The sequence below is a fragment of the Lissotriton helveticus genome, chromosome 3_1 (genome assembly GCF_964261635.1).
Source record: "Lissotriton helveticus chromosome 3_1, aLisHel1.1, whole genome shotgun sequence".
NCBI classification, from domain to species: Eukaryota; Metazoa; Chordata; class Amphibia; order Caudata; family Salamandridae; genus Lissotriton; species Lissotriton helveticus.
In genome coordinates this window covers 1,966,873,158-1,966,889,288 of record NC_136061.1, presented here as the reverse complement: position 1 = coordinate 1,966,889,288, position 16,131 = coordinate 1,966,873,158, and the positions used below count along the sequence as shown (strand labels likewise).

Here is a 16,131-nt window from a genome sequence, read left to right as displayed (position 1 = left end):
GTTGTGCTGACAGAGGTTTAGCAATTATGGATCCTAAACAAACTTCTCTAATGTGGACGTAATAGCTGTCTTTGAAAAGATGCTAATGATTAAATTCAGAATTTTCTCTCACTGCGCCCGTCCTGCACATTTGTGGAGGTAGGGATGGATGACGGCACTTTGAAAAATGCTGCCCTACCTATGTTTTTTTTGCTAATTTCGGATAGTTTTTCTTTGCAGTTCTCGCTGACTGCTGTCACAGGACCTATCAAATTTAAGTAAGAAAACCCGAAACCGTGTAGTACTTATGAAGTGTAAAAATGATCCTTTCTTGTTAAAAAGGAAACAGAGCTTTAATTTTCTTTATTAGAATAATTGACAATATTAATACTTATAAAAAAACAGGTACCTGCATTGCAGATTAATTTAAAATGACACATTTGTTTTCACTTTCTCCATACAGTTAAAGCTCAATTTTCATGACATAGAAAACATTACTATCAACATGGCTCTTTGATTTATGCAGGGTCAAGGATGGTGACGTGTTACTGAAGTCCTGTCATTCTAGGTCTGTGCCTACATGCTTGCCAACATGTGTGCAATCCAAAGAGCGAGAGAGATGCCATTTTCTCCCACTTGTATTAGAGAGAGGTGGTCTTAGGAGCAAAAAGAGAAATATTTTGGGGTAAAAAGGAAATAGGAATGGATGACATCTACATTTCTCTGCTTAATGTCTCGGAAAATACTCAAGTTTGCCTTGTATTACTTGCGGAAGAAGAAAGTCTGCGGGTAGATTGGTTTGTGGCACTAGCTCTCTGCCGCCGGTTGTTTCCAGCTCTTGTTCTCCTAGGACTCACCACAGACTGGCTTAACACATTCTGTTGGGGTTGAAACACACTTTGTTGGCCTGCCTCTTTCTCCACACAGTTAAAAGTTAATGCAATGCCCACGTTACTTTTCATTACCCTGGATGACCCATCAGAAGTGCCATCAAAACATCTACCCAAGGCAATTTCTTTTGCTGTTCTGGGGTCTTGGTCAGTAACAGTGTAAATGCCATAGTTATGTCCAAGTGGGTCTAGAGGAGCAAGCATAGTGTATTCATTGGTGTCATTATTCACAGGGAGAGGTAAGTGGTTGACAAGATACTCATGAAGCATGCTGTTCACGTTTTCCCTGCGGCAACTTCCTTGTGGAAGAATTTTCACCATTGTGCGATCTACTCTGTCTTGATCATATAGCATGCCACTGCACTTGAATTCTAAACAGGCTGTGGAAAGATTTGGCTGGTCCATATCCCTGATGCTCCGCACATCTCGGATACCGTATAGTTTACCCACAGTTTGTGGATGCGTACCACCCATATTGCGAGACCTTAGATTGACTTCATGGGGTCCAATGACTTTTACCTTGATGTAACATGCCCTGAACTCCAGGGGCTTAGGCCACCAGGCGAGATAATCTGCGGTCCAACTCATCGGGTCATCTTCAGTAAAAGGAACTGTATTGTATTCGTATCGGTCACCTTCCACTCTGTAGAACCTAAAATGTGCATCGCCATAGGGTGCTTCATCACACTGTCTTGCATGCTCAAAGGCATATATGGGGCCATTACTTTCTTCAGCAGCATTGGGGGATGGCTTGGCCACATTGATCCTGAAAGCAGTCTTTTTAATTTTAGGATCCTCATGATCTGTTCTCCTATAGCTAAGCTTGTTGAGGTAGGGCTGTGGAACACCAATGGCATTAGGGTTGAATTTAGGAGCAGATGCAACAGCTTCCAGTTCTTCTCCTCCTCCGAGGGTTGCTGTCACATAGGCTGAGTAGGCATCAGACTTTTGGTCATCACAGAAAGCTGGCAAGCATGCCCCATTGGAACCTGTGATCACGCTGTCAAATCTACCCCAGGCTCTAGGGTTGGTAGAAAAACCAGATTCAGGTTCCATGTTAATTAGATTAATCACAACACCTTCAATTTGTTCACTTGGCAAGAACCTCTCACTTCTATATGCCCTGATCTTGACATAACACCTTCTGCTTTCGGGGACATCTAAGTTGAAAAGCCTTCTCTCTCGAATTTCCATGTTTCCAACCAGAAAGATTCTGTCCTCCCTCTTCCCACGTTTTCTAGTTTGGAATTGAAAATCTCCTTCTTCTTCCCATAAGCCGGTCTCAGGGTTGAGTGACCAGAGCTTCATTTTCTCCAGGTGTTCTGGCATCTTTATTTGTGTGGAATCCATGAATACCTTTACCTCACCAGCATTAAGCGTTTCAGTCGCTGCTTCATCTGTGAAGTCCAATGAGAACATACCATATGAGCGAAGCGGGAAGGTGTCACCTTCTTCATTGATGAAGTTAAGGTCACTTTGTGCTGCAGCAGCAGTGGCAATGTCCCTCGGATCCAGGAAAGACACACTGGCTTTAACTTTGCCAGTATAAATTTGTCCATTTTGCTTATAGAATGTGTTCGGGGGGATTTCCAGTTCAGCAATGGGGTCTGTTCCTGCTACCTCACCAAGTGGAATCTGGTTGGACCGGGAAGAGTCAATGGTGATTGGGGCTTTCTTCCTCAAGAGTTGAACCTCATGGAAGACTGCTCCTCCTTTCTTATTGAAAGGCAAAACTTTAGTGGTGTTGACAAACCTTTGCAATTGATCCACAAATGTGAGAACCAGCCTCTCAGTGCCTACTGGAACTTGGACAGAGAAAGTTCCTTTGTATCCCGTTATACTCACTCTATTTTTCCCAAGATAGATATGGCCAAACCTCAGAGGTTCCCCGTTATCAGAGGCAATGGCCCGTCCTCGTACGATGATCTTCGTCTCAGTGCATTTTTGACAGCCACATTCTGTTGCTACTTTTGTGGGTAGTGTGTACCCTTGACATGTGATCTCCCTGGTTTCTGTTTTGGTGACACCACAGCAGTAGGCCACTGAGTCTTTGCAGCGAATTCCTTTTTCAGGCTCTCCTGCACACGTGCTTGAAGGGCATTTCCCCACATCATAGTAGAAGGAGTTGGTCGTGTTTTGGAAGCAGTCTTGTGGAAGTCTTATGAGGTGGCTTTCAGGCGTCAGCTCACAAGAGGGGCCAGTTTTTGCTGTAAGATAAAATATCAACCATAGATGTTATAACTGTGAGTATCAGTGCTACCGCAAGTCTGGTCTATAAATAGTTTAAAAAACATTTAATTAAGTTTATCTTTACTCCTTTCCCTCACTCAACCTCTTCTAACTCATCTGAATAAACCAATATGATATGAAGAAGACACATCGTAACATTCAAATTAAGTAAAAATATTGTTACTGTTTTGCAAAGTGGAAATGGCAGATGTATGAAATTAAAACAAATACATAGCATAGTCCTAACTCTGTCCAAGCCCGTCTCATTTTTTAGAAGGTCTAACTTGAGGTAAAATCTCCCATTTGCCTTTTACCCTGGACTAGCTATTTTTCCATAACTGCCAGACCACATCCTAATCTCCAATGAGATGGGTGCATGGCGAGAGGGTAGCAATGGGGCAAGTAATGCTCTGGTCCTTGGTCAAGATTGAAGTATTTTGATTAAGAAACTCCCCAGTCTATCTGTCCTTGGGCAAGATGGAGGAATAAGCGCACATTCTACCTCGCACTTGGGCAAGGCAAGATAATAATTCTTATTTGCATCCACCCTCACTCTTGGGTAACATGAGGAAGCTGTATCCTCTAATGTCCTTTTGGGGTTTATAATATACAGTGACTACCAGGATTTGTATTCAATTCTTTTTTGACATTCACACATATTCGAAAAGCCTGTAAATTGTGTGGTATGGAGGAGCTAATGCATCGATCCCGGGGTTAAAAATTCACGTTTGCGAAAATCGAGAAACATTGTTTACAAATTTGGCAAAGTCAATAGTTCTGGCTTGCAGTTTAACTTTGAAGATGGCCTATTGGCTTGGGCAATTGTGCTGGCTGGAAGGCACACAGAGGAGCTCAGGGCAGAGCTCAGTGGCACATTTAGGAGTTGTTGGGGGTGATAGTCATGGAGAGAACCTGAAAAGGGGGATATAGACATACAGAAGGGCTGTAGTGCCGGGGCCAGATGGCACACAGCAGCTGCAGGGTGTTGGGGCACACAGAGAGGCAACAGGTGTCCGAGGACACTTGGAGGTGAGGAGGGCACACAGAGGGGTTGCAGGAGTGAATCATGGCGGAACATAGAGGGACTGCAGGGGGCAAGTGGCACAGAGGAGCTACAGGCAGGTGGGGAAGCACAGAGAGGCGGCAGAGGGTGGAGGAGGGGACACACGGCAGTACAGGGGCAGATGGCATAAAGAGGGGAGGGTTTGGCACACAGAAGAGCTGCTTAGAGGGGCTGGGCACATAGAGGTGCTGTAGGTGTGAATCAGGGTGGTGTGTAGAGGTGGTGTAGGTGGCGGCACACACAGAAGACTGAAGAACAAACAGGGGTAGGCTAGACTGGACACTGAAATCAGCCCTTTCAACACTGTCAACCCAGCCTTCACTTGAGAAAGCCTTGACTAGAATGGGCCTCAGGGTATGCTTGGATCATGGCAACCTATCCAGCTCTGAAAGCGGCTCACTAGCTTACAATCTATTGGAAAATTGAGTCCACGTTGGGCAGGAGAAAAAAAAATGAATCAAAGTCTCTGAAAAGCTAAAGTTTAAAAGGAGGTGATTGTGACTAATATAGTAACATGCCTTAAAAACTGAAAACGTCATGAATTAAGGTGCTACTTTTGCCTCGTGTCAGAATCCTGTTGTACTAAGTCGCCCTTAACTCCCACGCCAACCTTTAGGCTTTCAAATGTTATATGCCTTTTTAAAGAAAAAAATACACACTACACAATATAATTAGCTACAGCCCTGATCCCAATTCCTGTTGTGCAAGATCAAAGGATCCATCGTGGTAGATCTGCAAGCTCAACCGCGCATTGTGATTGGCTGGCCGCAACCCGAAGGAAAAGTTGAAGCCACCATCTTAGGACTAACGGACTCGGTCCAGGAGCCCTACAAAATAAAATAAATAGGATATTAGGGGTCACTGTAGGGTTACCCTGACCCTTTGGACCAGATGGAAGGCAGGTTTAGGGGATATATTGATACGCACATCTACCCTGTGCCCCAGTCTTGCCCCTGGTACATTGCAGCAGATCCGGATCCATGGCACAACAAAATGAAAACAAAAGGGGGAAAGGGTTTGGGCCACAATGGAAATCTTACTTTTAGTTTGAAAAATAATTCCTGTAAAAAACAAAGTTTAAAGTGACGTTATAGACAGGAATTGTAATAATATCTTACTTTCCATTAAAGGAACACCTTAGAAATGTACTGACAAACACCAAGGTTAAAGGGATGTTACAGATAGGGGAAAATGTCATTTAAAAAATAACATTGTGAACAAAATTACTGAAATTTAGATATTATAGTTATATCAAGTAACAATAACTCATGGCCCAAAATAACTATAACTCACACCTAAACATGCATTGCTTGTACCCTCATATATTATATCACTTAGGACATGTTCAATGACTGCATTGATAAAACCCTTAATGACATCTGACATACAATCATTGATAACAACACTGTACATGGGCTAAAAGCCCATACACGAGCTAAGACCTGAAAATGGTTGCTATGTAAACCATGCACCAAACATCAGGTAAAGTATGACAAAGCCTCCTAAAAATTGAAACAAGTGTATTCTTTAACATGCAGAAGCTTTGACAATAATAAGTCACATTATATCACTGCACGTAGAGTTTCTTATTAAAAGGTTTTAAAGATTAACTTAGACCCATTCAGCCCCCCCTCTGTCTTGGCGGCAATGCCTTTTGTGACCTGAGTGCACCCTGTATAGGGCCCAGATTCATACAGTTAGAGCAACATTATAGCCTATATAATCGAACACAATACGTTTTTGTAAAGCTCGTATTCAGAACTCGCATATTTGAAGGTGCTTTCATATATGATAATGAAGTAAAAGGAGGATCAGTGAAATAAAATATTGGCCTAAGATCATACAGTTTGGTTAAGCAGGAAGCCGGGATTAATCCCAGATTTTCTGGTTTGTGTTTGAACAAATCAATCACTAACTCTGTATCTTTCTTTCTCTCCTTTTCACTTCGAATGTTACTGCTTTGATTTTACTCTTTGAAAGCTCAGTTCATTTAGGACCTCGAGCTGAGCCAGTGCCAGGCACCTTGCTGAAGCTTCGCTTGAGCTTTCAGTGACTCGCCCACCTCTAGTGCCAAATTTTCTTTTTTTTTATATATTATATAAATACCTATGCTATAATGTCAATGTACTAAAAGAGAAAAGCTGATTTTAGAATTCATGCTTTTAATTTCCTTAGAGGTGCTTTGCTTATAAAATATGAATTACAATAATACACATATTACATAAAACACATTGTAAATATTAGCACATTATGCCCAACAAAAACACTTATTTCTCAAATGATTGGCAGACATTGCTGCTGTTTCAAGCAACCAATGAATTCTCACTTGTTCCACACAATGCCATTTAGGCTATGGTTCAAAGAAGGGAATATTTTGTGTTCATGTCTACTCCCATCGTTATAAAGAAGGGTTTTATGCCGACCCAGAGTACCCTACTTAGACCCATAGTGTGAACCAGTAAAGATCAAGAGTTTGATTGCTGATCTTAATGACTAAGGGCCATATGTATCAAAATCCTCTTTTGCGATTCTCAAATAGGGATTTTTTGCGAATCGCTATTTGAGAATCGCAAAATGCTATGTATGTATGATTTGCAATAAATTTTACGAATCCTACATATTCCTTAATTGCAAATCTCAAATTGCGATTCGCAATTAAGGAATACCTCCCCATTCATTCCTATGGGCCTAGATGCCCAACAAAAACACAATTATACTATAATAGTGGCAATAAGGATCCTAGGGCCATATGTATCAAGCAAAATTGCAATCGCAAAGGCCGAAGTTCGCAGAATTTCGGGGTTTGCGTTTGCGATTGCAATTTTGCTAAATGGTATGTATGAAGGCAAATCTGCGTGCAAAATAAGGAATTGCAAAATTTGCGAATCCTTATTTTGCAATTGCATTTAAGGAATCACAAATATTGTGATTCCTTAAATGCAATGTAAGAACCACCAAAAAAGTGCAATTTGGCCTTAAGGAAGCGCAAATTACCACCAACTGCACTTTTTTGCATTTTACAAAGTGCAATGTGAAGCATACATGCCCTTAGGGTGCCACATGTGCACCCGTGCTTATTTCAGGGGTGCAACAGGGTGTCCTTTTGACACCCTTGCACCCTTGAAATTGCATTCTCAATTTGCGATTCTCTAATTGCTAATCGCAAATTGAGATTGTCTTCCCATTCATTCCTATGGGCCTCAAAAGGTTGGCGAATATGGGATTGCACCTAATCCGCTACTTCTGTGGAAGGGAGCCAGGAAGATGAATTAGGGTGTACAATTTCGGTTGGATCAAAGGTAAGGAGTTGAGCATGCGTTGGTGCATCAACAAAATGCTCCTTACGAGTCTTTTTAGCTGGAGGAGGAGAGTCTTCCTGGTCCGAAGGTGTGCCAGAGGAAGAGTCCCCCTCGTCAGTCTGACAAGAATGCGAAACTGGAATGTCCTTGGAAGAATGGCCATAGGAATGGTCATTAGAGAGGGCCTTGCCATTTTCCCTACAGTAAGAAATTTTGAAATCTGTTTTCACTGCACACGCACACACACACACACACATATATATGTTCTCACTCTCTCTCTCAACTTTCTTCAACCTTTGTTTTCACTTTGCTTTCTGATCCAAGTTTGATGTCAACATCAGAGGGGCTGTTTTTATCCTTACCAATGACAGCCAGCTTGGCAACCTTGGACTTAGTAGAACCTGCTTCATTTTTCGCCAGGCAGTAGTAATCCCCATTCTGGGTCATGTCTATGTTCCTTAGTACCAGGTTATTGTTGTACCGGTACACTGCGTGGTCCAGTAGGGTTCCGTTGTGGTACCTATAGTTCAAAGAGAAAAGAGCCTACAATTTATTAAAGTCCATGGTAGGGCTGTTGTTGTTCTACCTCTTCTGCCCTCAACTCAGCTCTGTTTATTCATACACTGCCGTAATATTATCAGTAATATTATCAGTCTGTTAATAGCATGCGATACCAACAGAATAGTTTTTTTCACTTTTTCTGTACCATTGAGAGCATTTATGAATGTAATGATTAAGCAAGTGGGGGAACCTCACACATGCATCAAATTCCTCTGTAGGTTGAGGGTCAAGATCCAGCTGCAGATACTTAAGTGCATCCAGTTCTGTTCTTGTTATGTTAGTGACCTTGTAAGTGCAAAGTGACTCTCTGCTGTATACTAAAACAGGTGAGCGGCGGAGAAGACAGGCTAGTCTACTGTACTAAATACTATAGCGTGAAAAGACTTGCTAAAGTTTAAGATGGCTGCTTTCGGTCGTTCGTTACCAGACCATTTCTGTGTAGACTTAAAAGGATCTACTGCTCGCTCTGGCCAGCAAGAATTTGGAACTACTAAATATTTGGTGGTAGAGGTTCATAGATTATGAATAGGCTAATAGTGCAGGAGTTTGTTGACAAGTAAAATTGGCTAGAATGATGAAGTGATCATTGCTTAGAGAGCACTGGAATGTACTTTCCATTAATTGTTATATGCTCTGTCAATCCGTGGTCAAACTTGGCTTTTCATTCTTCTTAGGATGTAGCCCCTTCCATACCTGTCTTCCCGAGGCAGTGGGCCTGTTGGCAATGTCCCCATTTCCCCACAAGATTCTCTGCCTGTGAGATACATTCCCAGCTTATTAGTGCAGGATTTAGGACGAAAATACCTGACCAAAAACTCACTTGGTCCTTGTCTCCAAGTCGGTCAGTGAAGTTTTGAGAACCAGAGAGTGCTTCCTTACCAGAGATATTGGTGAGGTGTGGGCTCCCCCATGGCATCGCAGCAGAAGGTGACGCTCTCGCCTTCTCTCCGTGCCTTGTCCTCTGGGTTCTCCACTACGTACGGCTTCTCTGTAGAAGGTAATGGTCGTTTAGCATTTGATGTCTCACAGAGGTGTAAACAACTCATCACAACATTGTCTGCAACTGTTTAAATCTTCATTAGGAAAACTTGGGTCTTTCTTTTTGAACACAGTTATTAGTCAACCAGTCATGATTGACACAATCAAAGATCACTTAAAAGAAAACCTATTTTCTTTCCATCTTTTTCCATGTTTAAAAATATATATAATTACAAAAAATATATAGATAAAGAAATGGAAGGGTTTCTGTAAAATCAGTATGAAGTGTAAACGGGAGCCCTAATTATGATTTAGCAATTGAGAAACACAGTAAATGATAGTACAAAAATAACAGTTTTCTCAGCGTGTTTAAAAAAATGCAGTTGTTAATTAAAAGTTTATCAAATGTATTTAGGAGTTTGAAAGAAATTGAGACCATAGACTACAAGTGCTAACACATTTGGATGAAAGAAACCAGTCTGATTAAAACAGTAATATGCAGTCATAGATGGGTAGTACTCCGAAAAGCTTATTATGTTAAATTAATTCATATTATATGCAGAAAACAAAACAGAAACACTACATTTTCAAGTCATAAAATGGTCCAAAATATACGTCAGAATACATTTGTATCTATTATCCCCAGAGATGAAACTAAGGTGAGTAAACGGAAGGTTCAATCAGCGAATTGCTACCCTTGGAATGAGTTTGTAGAGACTCGTCTTGAGGATGGACAGACAGAAAGTAATGGTCATCCCTGACATATACTGATAAAACCTGCCCTAATTCCTGGCAAGGATACAAACGACGCATCACAGGATCATCAAGTCGCCAATGCAATGCATCTGCATTGCTGGCTCCAAAAAAAAAAACAAGTGACAGAAGGGAAAATCTATTTCTTTCAAAGTGGAAAGATTGTGTATCATTAAAAATGCACAGTTACAGTGGTCCAGTTTTTAATGAAGGAACTCCAATATCTCAACATGCGCGGAGACAAATGATAACACTTTTTTATATAGTGTAACCTTCATCCGGCAAAGACTATCATGTCACTTAGAAGAACCTACAATTTAAGCCAGAACTAGATAGTAAAGAGTAACTGAGTCTAGTGACCCTCAGGAACGACACAAAGCCACAGGTACGTTGAAGGAAGTTTATTTCTGTTGAGAGACCTCCTGCAAACCAGAGCGCAGCCCGCTTCACAGCCAGCCTTGAACAACTGACTCACTAGGAACACTTCCCCTACACCAAGCCGCCAGAACGCAGACTGCTGTCCACACTCCACATTCCCATTCCTCACCCTGTATCCAGAAAACACCCAGATACAGGATTACAACACATCTCCCCCTTTACAACAAACGCAAATATAACAAACAAAACAACAACAACAAATATAGCACAGGAGCAAAAGCATTGCTTTTAATTGAACACAATGTACCCATATTATTGAACAAAATCACTCAAATACAGAGGTGGCCTGCAAAATCAGGGATTCCTCGGAGCAGCATGGCCTACACCCCTCCAATCTGTAACCCCAGGATCACCGGTGCTCAATGAGGGAGAACTCTTGGTATCCCCTTGAGAAAATCTCAGGTCATCATCACCCATGGGCATGAACGCGCTGCCCCCTTGCTCCTATCCACCACAACACTGACCACCTCTCTGATACAAAGCTACACGTCTATTATTCCAATTATCCCCATTCTCGAATGACACAGGGAAGCGGCGCACATCCTTGACTCTAAATCGGCCTTTACACTTGGACAGCCCTCCTTCTCACCGAGGACACTGAACTTTGACCCAATCTCCAACCTGGAGACGCATATTGTTAGAATTCCTTCTGTTAACCCCAGTGTCACTCTTCACCTCAGCAGCAAGCCAAATCCTATCCTTCATCCAAGCTGGTAACAGTTTAGAGCCTGCAGCCCTTCCTCTTATCAACTCAAAAGGGGATTTCTGAATTGCTTCATGAATACTTGTACGATATGCGGAGTCCAGCATCATACTACTGACATCATGGCCCCTGCAACAGCCATTTGAATAGAGCCCTTGACCAATCTATTAGCTCTCTCCACAATGGCATTTCTTTGTGGGTTGTAAAAGGATGTGCGATTATCCCCACAAGACTCCAAAAAGACACTCATATCTGCAGAGATCAACTGATTACCATTGTCTGTCATGATGACACAAGGTACACCCTCCTCCCGAAAAATCTCCTTCAATGCTTGAATAGTGGCTCTGGTGGTAATCTCCCTTAAAATCTCAACAAAAAGCCACTTAGAGTAGACATCTACCACTAACATGGCATTCCTCATGTCACGTCTTAACTCATGTATCGGTCCAATAAAGTCCAGGCTCAAAGTGTGCCAAGGACTACCAGGACCAATTAAGTGTCCCATGCCTGATTTAACACCCACATTGAGTCTTTTTTCTCCTTCCCTGCACACCGCACATTCACCAACCCACCTATCCATCTGCTCGTCCATGCCAGGCCACCACCAACTCTCTCGCAACCTCTTCTTGATTTTAGACTGTCCCAGATGCCCTTCATTGCCATGGATATCAACGTGGAACAAAGACCCCTGGGTGGTACAAACGTCTTCCCTCTCATCAATACCACATCATCACTAAACATAAATTCATCAATAATATTTAAGTAAGGTCTGACACGCATCGATATAGTGCTTTCTCTCCTTCCACCAAGTTTCAACAATCTCTTGACCTTACCAAGCACTGGATCCACAGCTGTAGCCTCCAACCATTCTGATTTGCTAATGGCATGTAAGTTATTCAACTCCAAGACAACAGGCACAGTGGCAACAGCCACTTCCTTCTCTTTAGATGAGACAGCTGGACCATCCACCACTCTCCAATCGGAGGACAATCTCGACATACAGTCAGCTGGGATGTGCTCCACCACATAGCAAATTTCTTGGAGCCTTGCTGCCGATCTAGCCAACCTTGCTGAACTGTTCCTTCCCTCACCTGCCTGCAGGACCTTGATCAAAGGCTTATGGTCCGTAAATATGAGAAATTTAGTACCCCAAAGATAGGTCCTAAAATACTCCACTCCCCAAGCTTCAGCGAGCACCTAACGCTCAATAACAAAATAGTTATTTTCAGAGGTGGTCAGCATGTCGGAAGCAAAGGCCACCATCCTCTCAACCCTGGCATGTACCTGTGACAGCACCGCCCCAATTCCAGAGGCGCTTGCATCAAATGTAAGAATTGACTTCAACTTCGTATTGAAAGGGGTTAGAATTGCTGCATTACAAATCTCTTTTTTGATGAACTCAAAACATTGTTGTTACTCCACCCCCCAATGATACGCAACCCCTTTCTTCAATAAATGTTCTTGTACTTACTTGTTTTTCTCAGAACCCTTCAACAAACTTGGCATTGTACTCAATGAGGCCCAAGAATGACCACAACATGTTTTTGTCTGTGGTAGGCAAAGCGATCTTAATCGCCTTCAGTAGATTATACTTAGGCTTAACTCCTTCCGCAGTGATGCTGTATCCCAAATAATTCACTTATTCGACAAGAATTTACACTTGTCTTGATGTAGGGTTAAACCAGCATCCTTCAGTGTATGCCTGCCTGAGCGCCAGGGCATCTTGCTGCACAGTGTCTCCAAAGATCAAAATGTCATAAGGCGTATTTCATAGCTTTAAATACCTCCTTCATCATCCTTTGAAACATGCTGGCAGCAGAGCACAGGCCAAAGGGCATATGTGTAAATGTTCCCTGCATAGTAATGAGGTAAGTGACTACGAATCCTCATTCAACTTGATCTGATGATAGGCAATCTTCAGATCAAGTTTGGAGAAATACCTGCCACCACCCAGGGCAAACACCAACTCATTTATATCAGGCAGGGGAAATGTGTCTGGAGACGGGTGATGGACTGCTTGTGCCACTCTGAAAGGGGAACACAGGAGTTTGTGGGTCCTTGAGGCAATGAGGTGACCTGTAAGACACCACATGGCGCCCAATCATCCACTGTGAAAAGCATGGCTAAAGATAAAACATCCCACATGACCAAATATGATTAACTTGACAAATGTATACAGCCTGGGTGTGCAGTGTTGCCCCAAGGTCTGGGAGCAATGGGAGGAGACAAGACTGGGAACGCTGCAGCCCTTTCAGACACTGTTGTCATCTTTGCTGTCATAAATCAATCTAGAGAAAAACTAGAAGTAAAAATAGGCATGGTCAGCAGCAATGGGATGCTTTTACAACAAGAACCTCCAAAACACAGTGGGAAGAATCACTGAGGCAGAAACCTGAATCTTCAAGAAAGAAGATTCAGTTTGCACCCTGCAACAAAGGGTAGCAGTAAACTTGCTGCTAGTGTAGAGGACATGGAGGGACAGGCGAGGAGGAACCATTTACGTTTTGTGGGATTCCATGAGAAACTCCTAGACCATTGACTCAAATCCTTTATGCCCCCTGGTTTCTCAATAAAGAGAGCGCACCGGGACCTAGCCGCTAAACCTCCTGCTGGAGTTATCACCCAAATCGTCAACTATTTGGACAGGGATGCTACACTGAAATGCTTTCGGACTCAAGACCCGATACAGTATGATTTCTGCTCCATAATGATCTTTCCTGGTGTTGGACTTGGGCCTTAGGGCAGGTTCACCCCTAATCTTTTTGCTTTTATTTGTGACCCAGTGTTAGTGATTTTTGGGTCTTGGCGCACTTTTTCCCTGTGTCCCAGAGTAAAGTGCGTGCGTGTAGTATGGCTGGCCTGCCCTCCCATAGGAATGCATGGAGAATGTGTGTGTCCATATTAGTTCCTGATGTGTGGGGAGTGCAGGCTCGAGTTTAGTATGTGTGAACTCGTGAGAATGAATGCTGTGAGATGGTGTATGCGGCATGTATGTGTCTAGAAGGGAAGTGCTACTTCTGGACATTGATGTATGTGTGCAGTGAGGATACTGGAGCGTGATTGGCTGGAGCTGGCTGGCATGCCAGGCTCCAGGAAGTCTGGATGGGTCTGCCCGGTGCTGAGTGTGAGATCAGCATGAGTGATGTGTGGGAGGAGTGCACCTGGGTCCTGGATGGGCTGGGTTTTTCCCCACACAATGCTGGCTCCGCCCCCTGTGGTTTGTCTAACAACCCAAGTCTCCCCAGTGAATGAAAGGGGTGGTTGGGCCATCAAGGGTACTCCCAAGCCAGCTGCAACTGGTTTCCCCCCCACCCTGCACCCTGAAACAAAGGATTTCACAGTATAAGAAGGGGCTGTGTCCCCTTACAATTTGTTCTACTTTTGGATCCTTGCCAGAGGGGGCTGTTGCTGCTGCTGGGGCCAAGAGGACCGCCACTTGGCTTGTCTCCCTGCCTGGAGACCCAGTGAGCTGGCTCTGGCCCAGCCTTGCCCCCCTGCCTGCCTCCAGTCCCTGCTGGAGCTTTGCTTTCATGCCCCTAGCGCTTGAGAGCGCTTAAATTGCCTGCTAGCACTGTGGAGCGCTTTATTTGACTTTCACGGCGGGCCACGCCGCATTTTTGCCGTGTGCTTTGCCCTCCTAAGCGTTGGGTCCGCCTTATTTTGATGATAGCGCTTTTGAGCGCTTTGCCAGGCATAGCGAGTGCCTACCTCGCTTTATATTTTAATTTGAGGCCGGTGCCCACCCGGCATTGCCCCGTGGTCGTGACTTCATTATCGAGGGAGCCCACCCCTCGTTTGCCCAGCAGATCACCGCCAAAGCCCCGGGACCGAGCGAGTGCAGCCGCTGACGTCACCCGGAGAGCCGCGCTAGGATTGGTTACAGCTGCCGGAGGCTCGCCGGGTGACTCGCGACGTGATTGGCTGCCTGCCTGAGAGGCAGGAAGCACCCGAGGAGCCAGCGTCATCGTTCTTTCCCCATCCCGGGCTCCGAGGAGCGAAAGGAGATCCCCGGTGCCAAGAGAGGAGACGCATCCGGAGCAAAAGACCGGTGAGTGCCGATAGACAGGAGGGGCGCCGGGACCCATTGTCGGGGTCCGCCCCCCCCCGTAGCACGATCCCGCACTGTGGCTTGTTTGGGAGCCACGAGGCTCCGGGGGCATGCCTTTGTTGAGCCTAGGAGGCTCCCCCCCACAGCCGCATCCCGTATTTCGAGCCTAGAGAGGCTCTGAAGGGCACATTTGATTTTAGAGTCCCCCGTGAGGGACTCCATCGTTGTGAAGGGCACAAGGGGTGATAGAGCGGTCCCACGTGGCAGCGGGTCGCTCCCCCTGGTGTCGCCCCATTTGTTTTAGAGTCCTGCGAGAGGCTCACAGCGGGCACAGTTAGTATTGAGAGCCAGAGAAGGCTCGAGGGGGCATTTGTTTATTGAACCCTGAGAGGCTCTTGGCCCCCAGTTGTTCGTTGAGCCAGAGAAGGCTCACAGTGCCCACATTTGTTCTAGAGCCCCAGAGAGGCTCTTGGGTGCCAATCATTGTTCTTGAGCCCACGAGGCTCCAACGTTGCCCAGCTGTATTTACAACTGTCCAGCACTTAGTGGACAGTTGCTACGTTTAGGCTTGTGTTCTTGGCTGCCTGCGCAGCCTTCCCTGACATTGGACTCAGGGCATTTCAGCCCTTGCGAGGCCAGTTGGCCTGAGGGACAATTCTAGTGTTGTGCTACGTGCACCCTGCGCATTTTATGATTTACTGCTTATTTGATGCCTGCGCAAATGTTCTACCTGCACCTCTGAATGTGTTTTAATGTTTCATGTGCAATTGTTTGTTATTACCTTTGCTAAAAGTGACCTGCTTAGGTGATTCTTTATGTTTTATTCCCCTTTGCTAAAAGTGACCTGCTTAGAGGAATGTTTGTTATTACCTTTGCTAAAAGTGACCTGCTTAGGTGATTCTTTATGTTTTATTCCCCTTTGCTAAAAGTGACCTGCTTAGAGGAATGTTTGTTTTACCTTTGCTAAAAGTGACCTGCTTAGGTAATTGTTTATGGTTTATTTCCCTTTGCTAAAAGTGACCTGCTTAGAGGAATGTTGATGTGTTATTGTCTTTGCTAAATGTGACTTGCTTAGGTGATTATTTTAGGTTTCCTTCCCTTTGCTAAATGTGACTTGCTTAGGTGATAGGTTTTCCTTCCATAGGTCCTGATGATAAGGTCCTAGTTCCCTGTGTGATTTCCCTACAGTG

General features: G+C 44.2%; 1 protein-coding gene across 2 annotated transcripts in view; it reads right to left on the bottom strand.

Moving 5' to 3' along the window:
* Positions 1–325: 325 nt before the first annotated feature.
* The window catches only part of CILP (cartilage intermediate layer protein), a 155,689-nt gene continuing 139,883 nt past the window's right edge, over positions 326–16,131 (bottom strand). For both annotated transcript variants that reach the window (XM_078683073.1, XM_078683074.1), the window contains exons 7-9: positions 8,901–9,009; positions 7,823–7,980; positions 326–3,076 (exon numbers count right to left, since the gene is read on the bottom strand). In XM_078683073.1, coding sequence (XP_078539199.1) covers positions 726–3,076; positions 7,823–7,980; positions 8,901–9,009 — 2,618 coding nt within the window. In that variant the 3' untranslated portion in view covers positions 326–725. The remainder of the gene's footprint in view (positions 3,077–7,822; positions 7,981–8,900; positions 9,010–16,131) is intronic.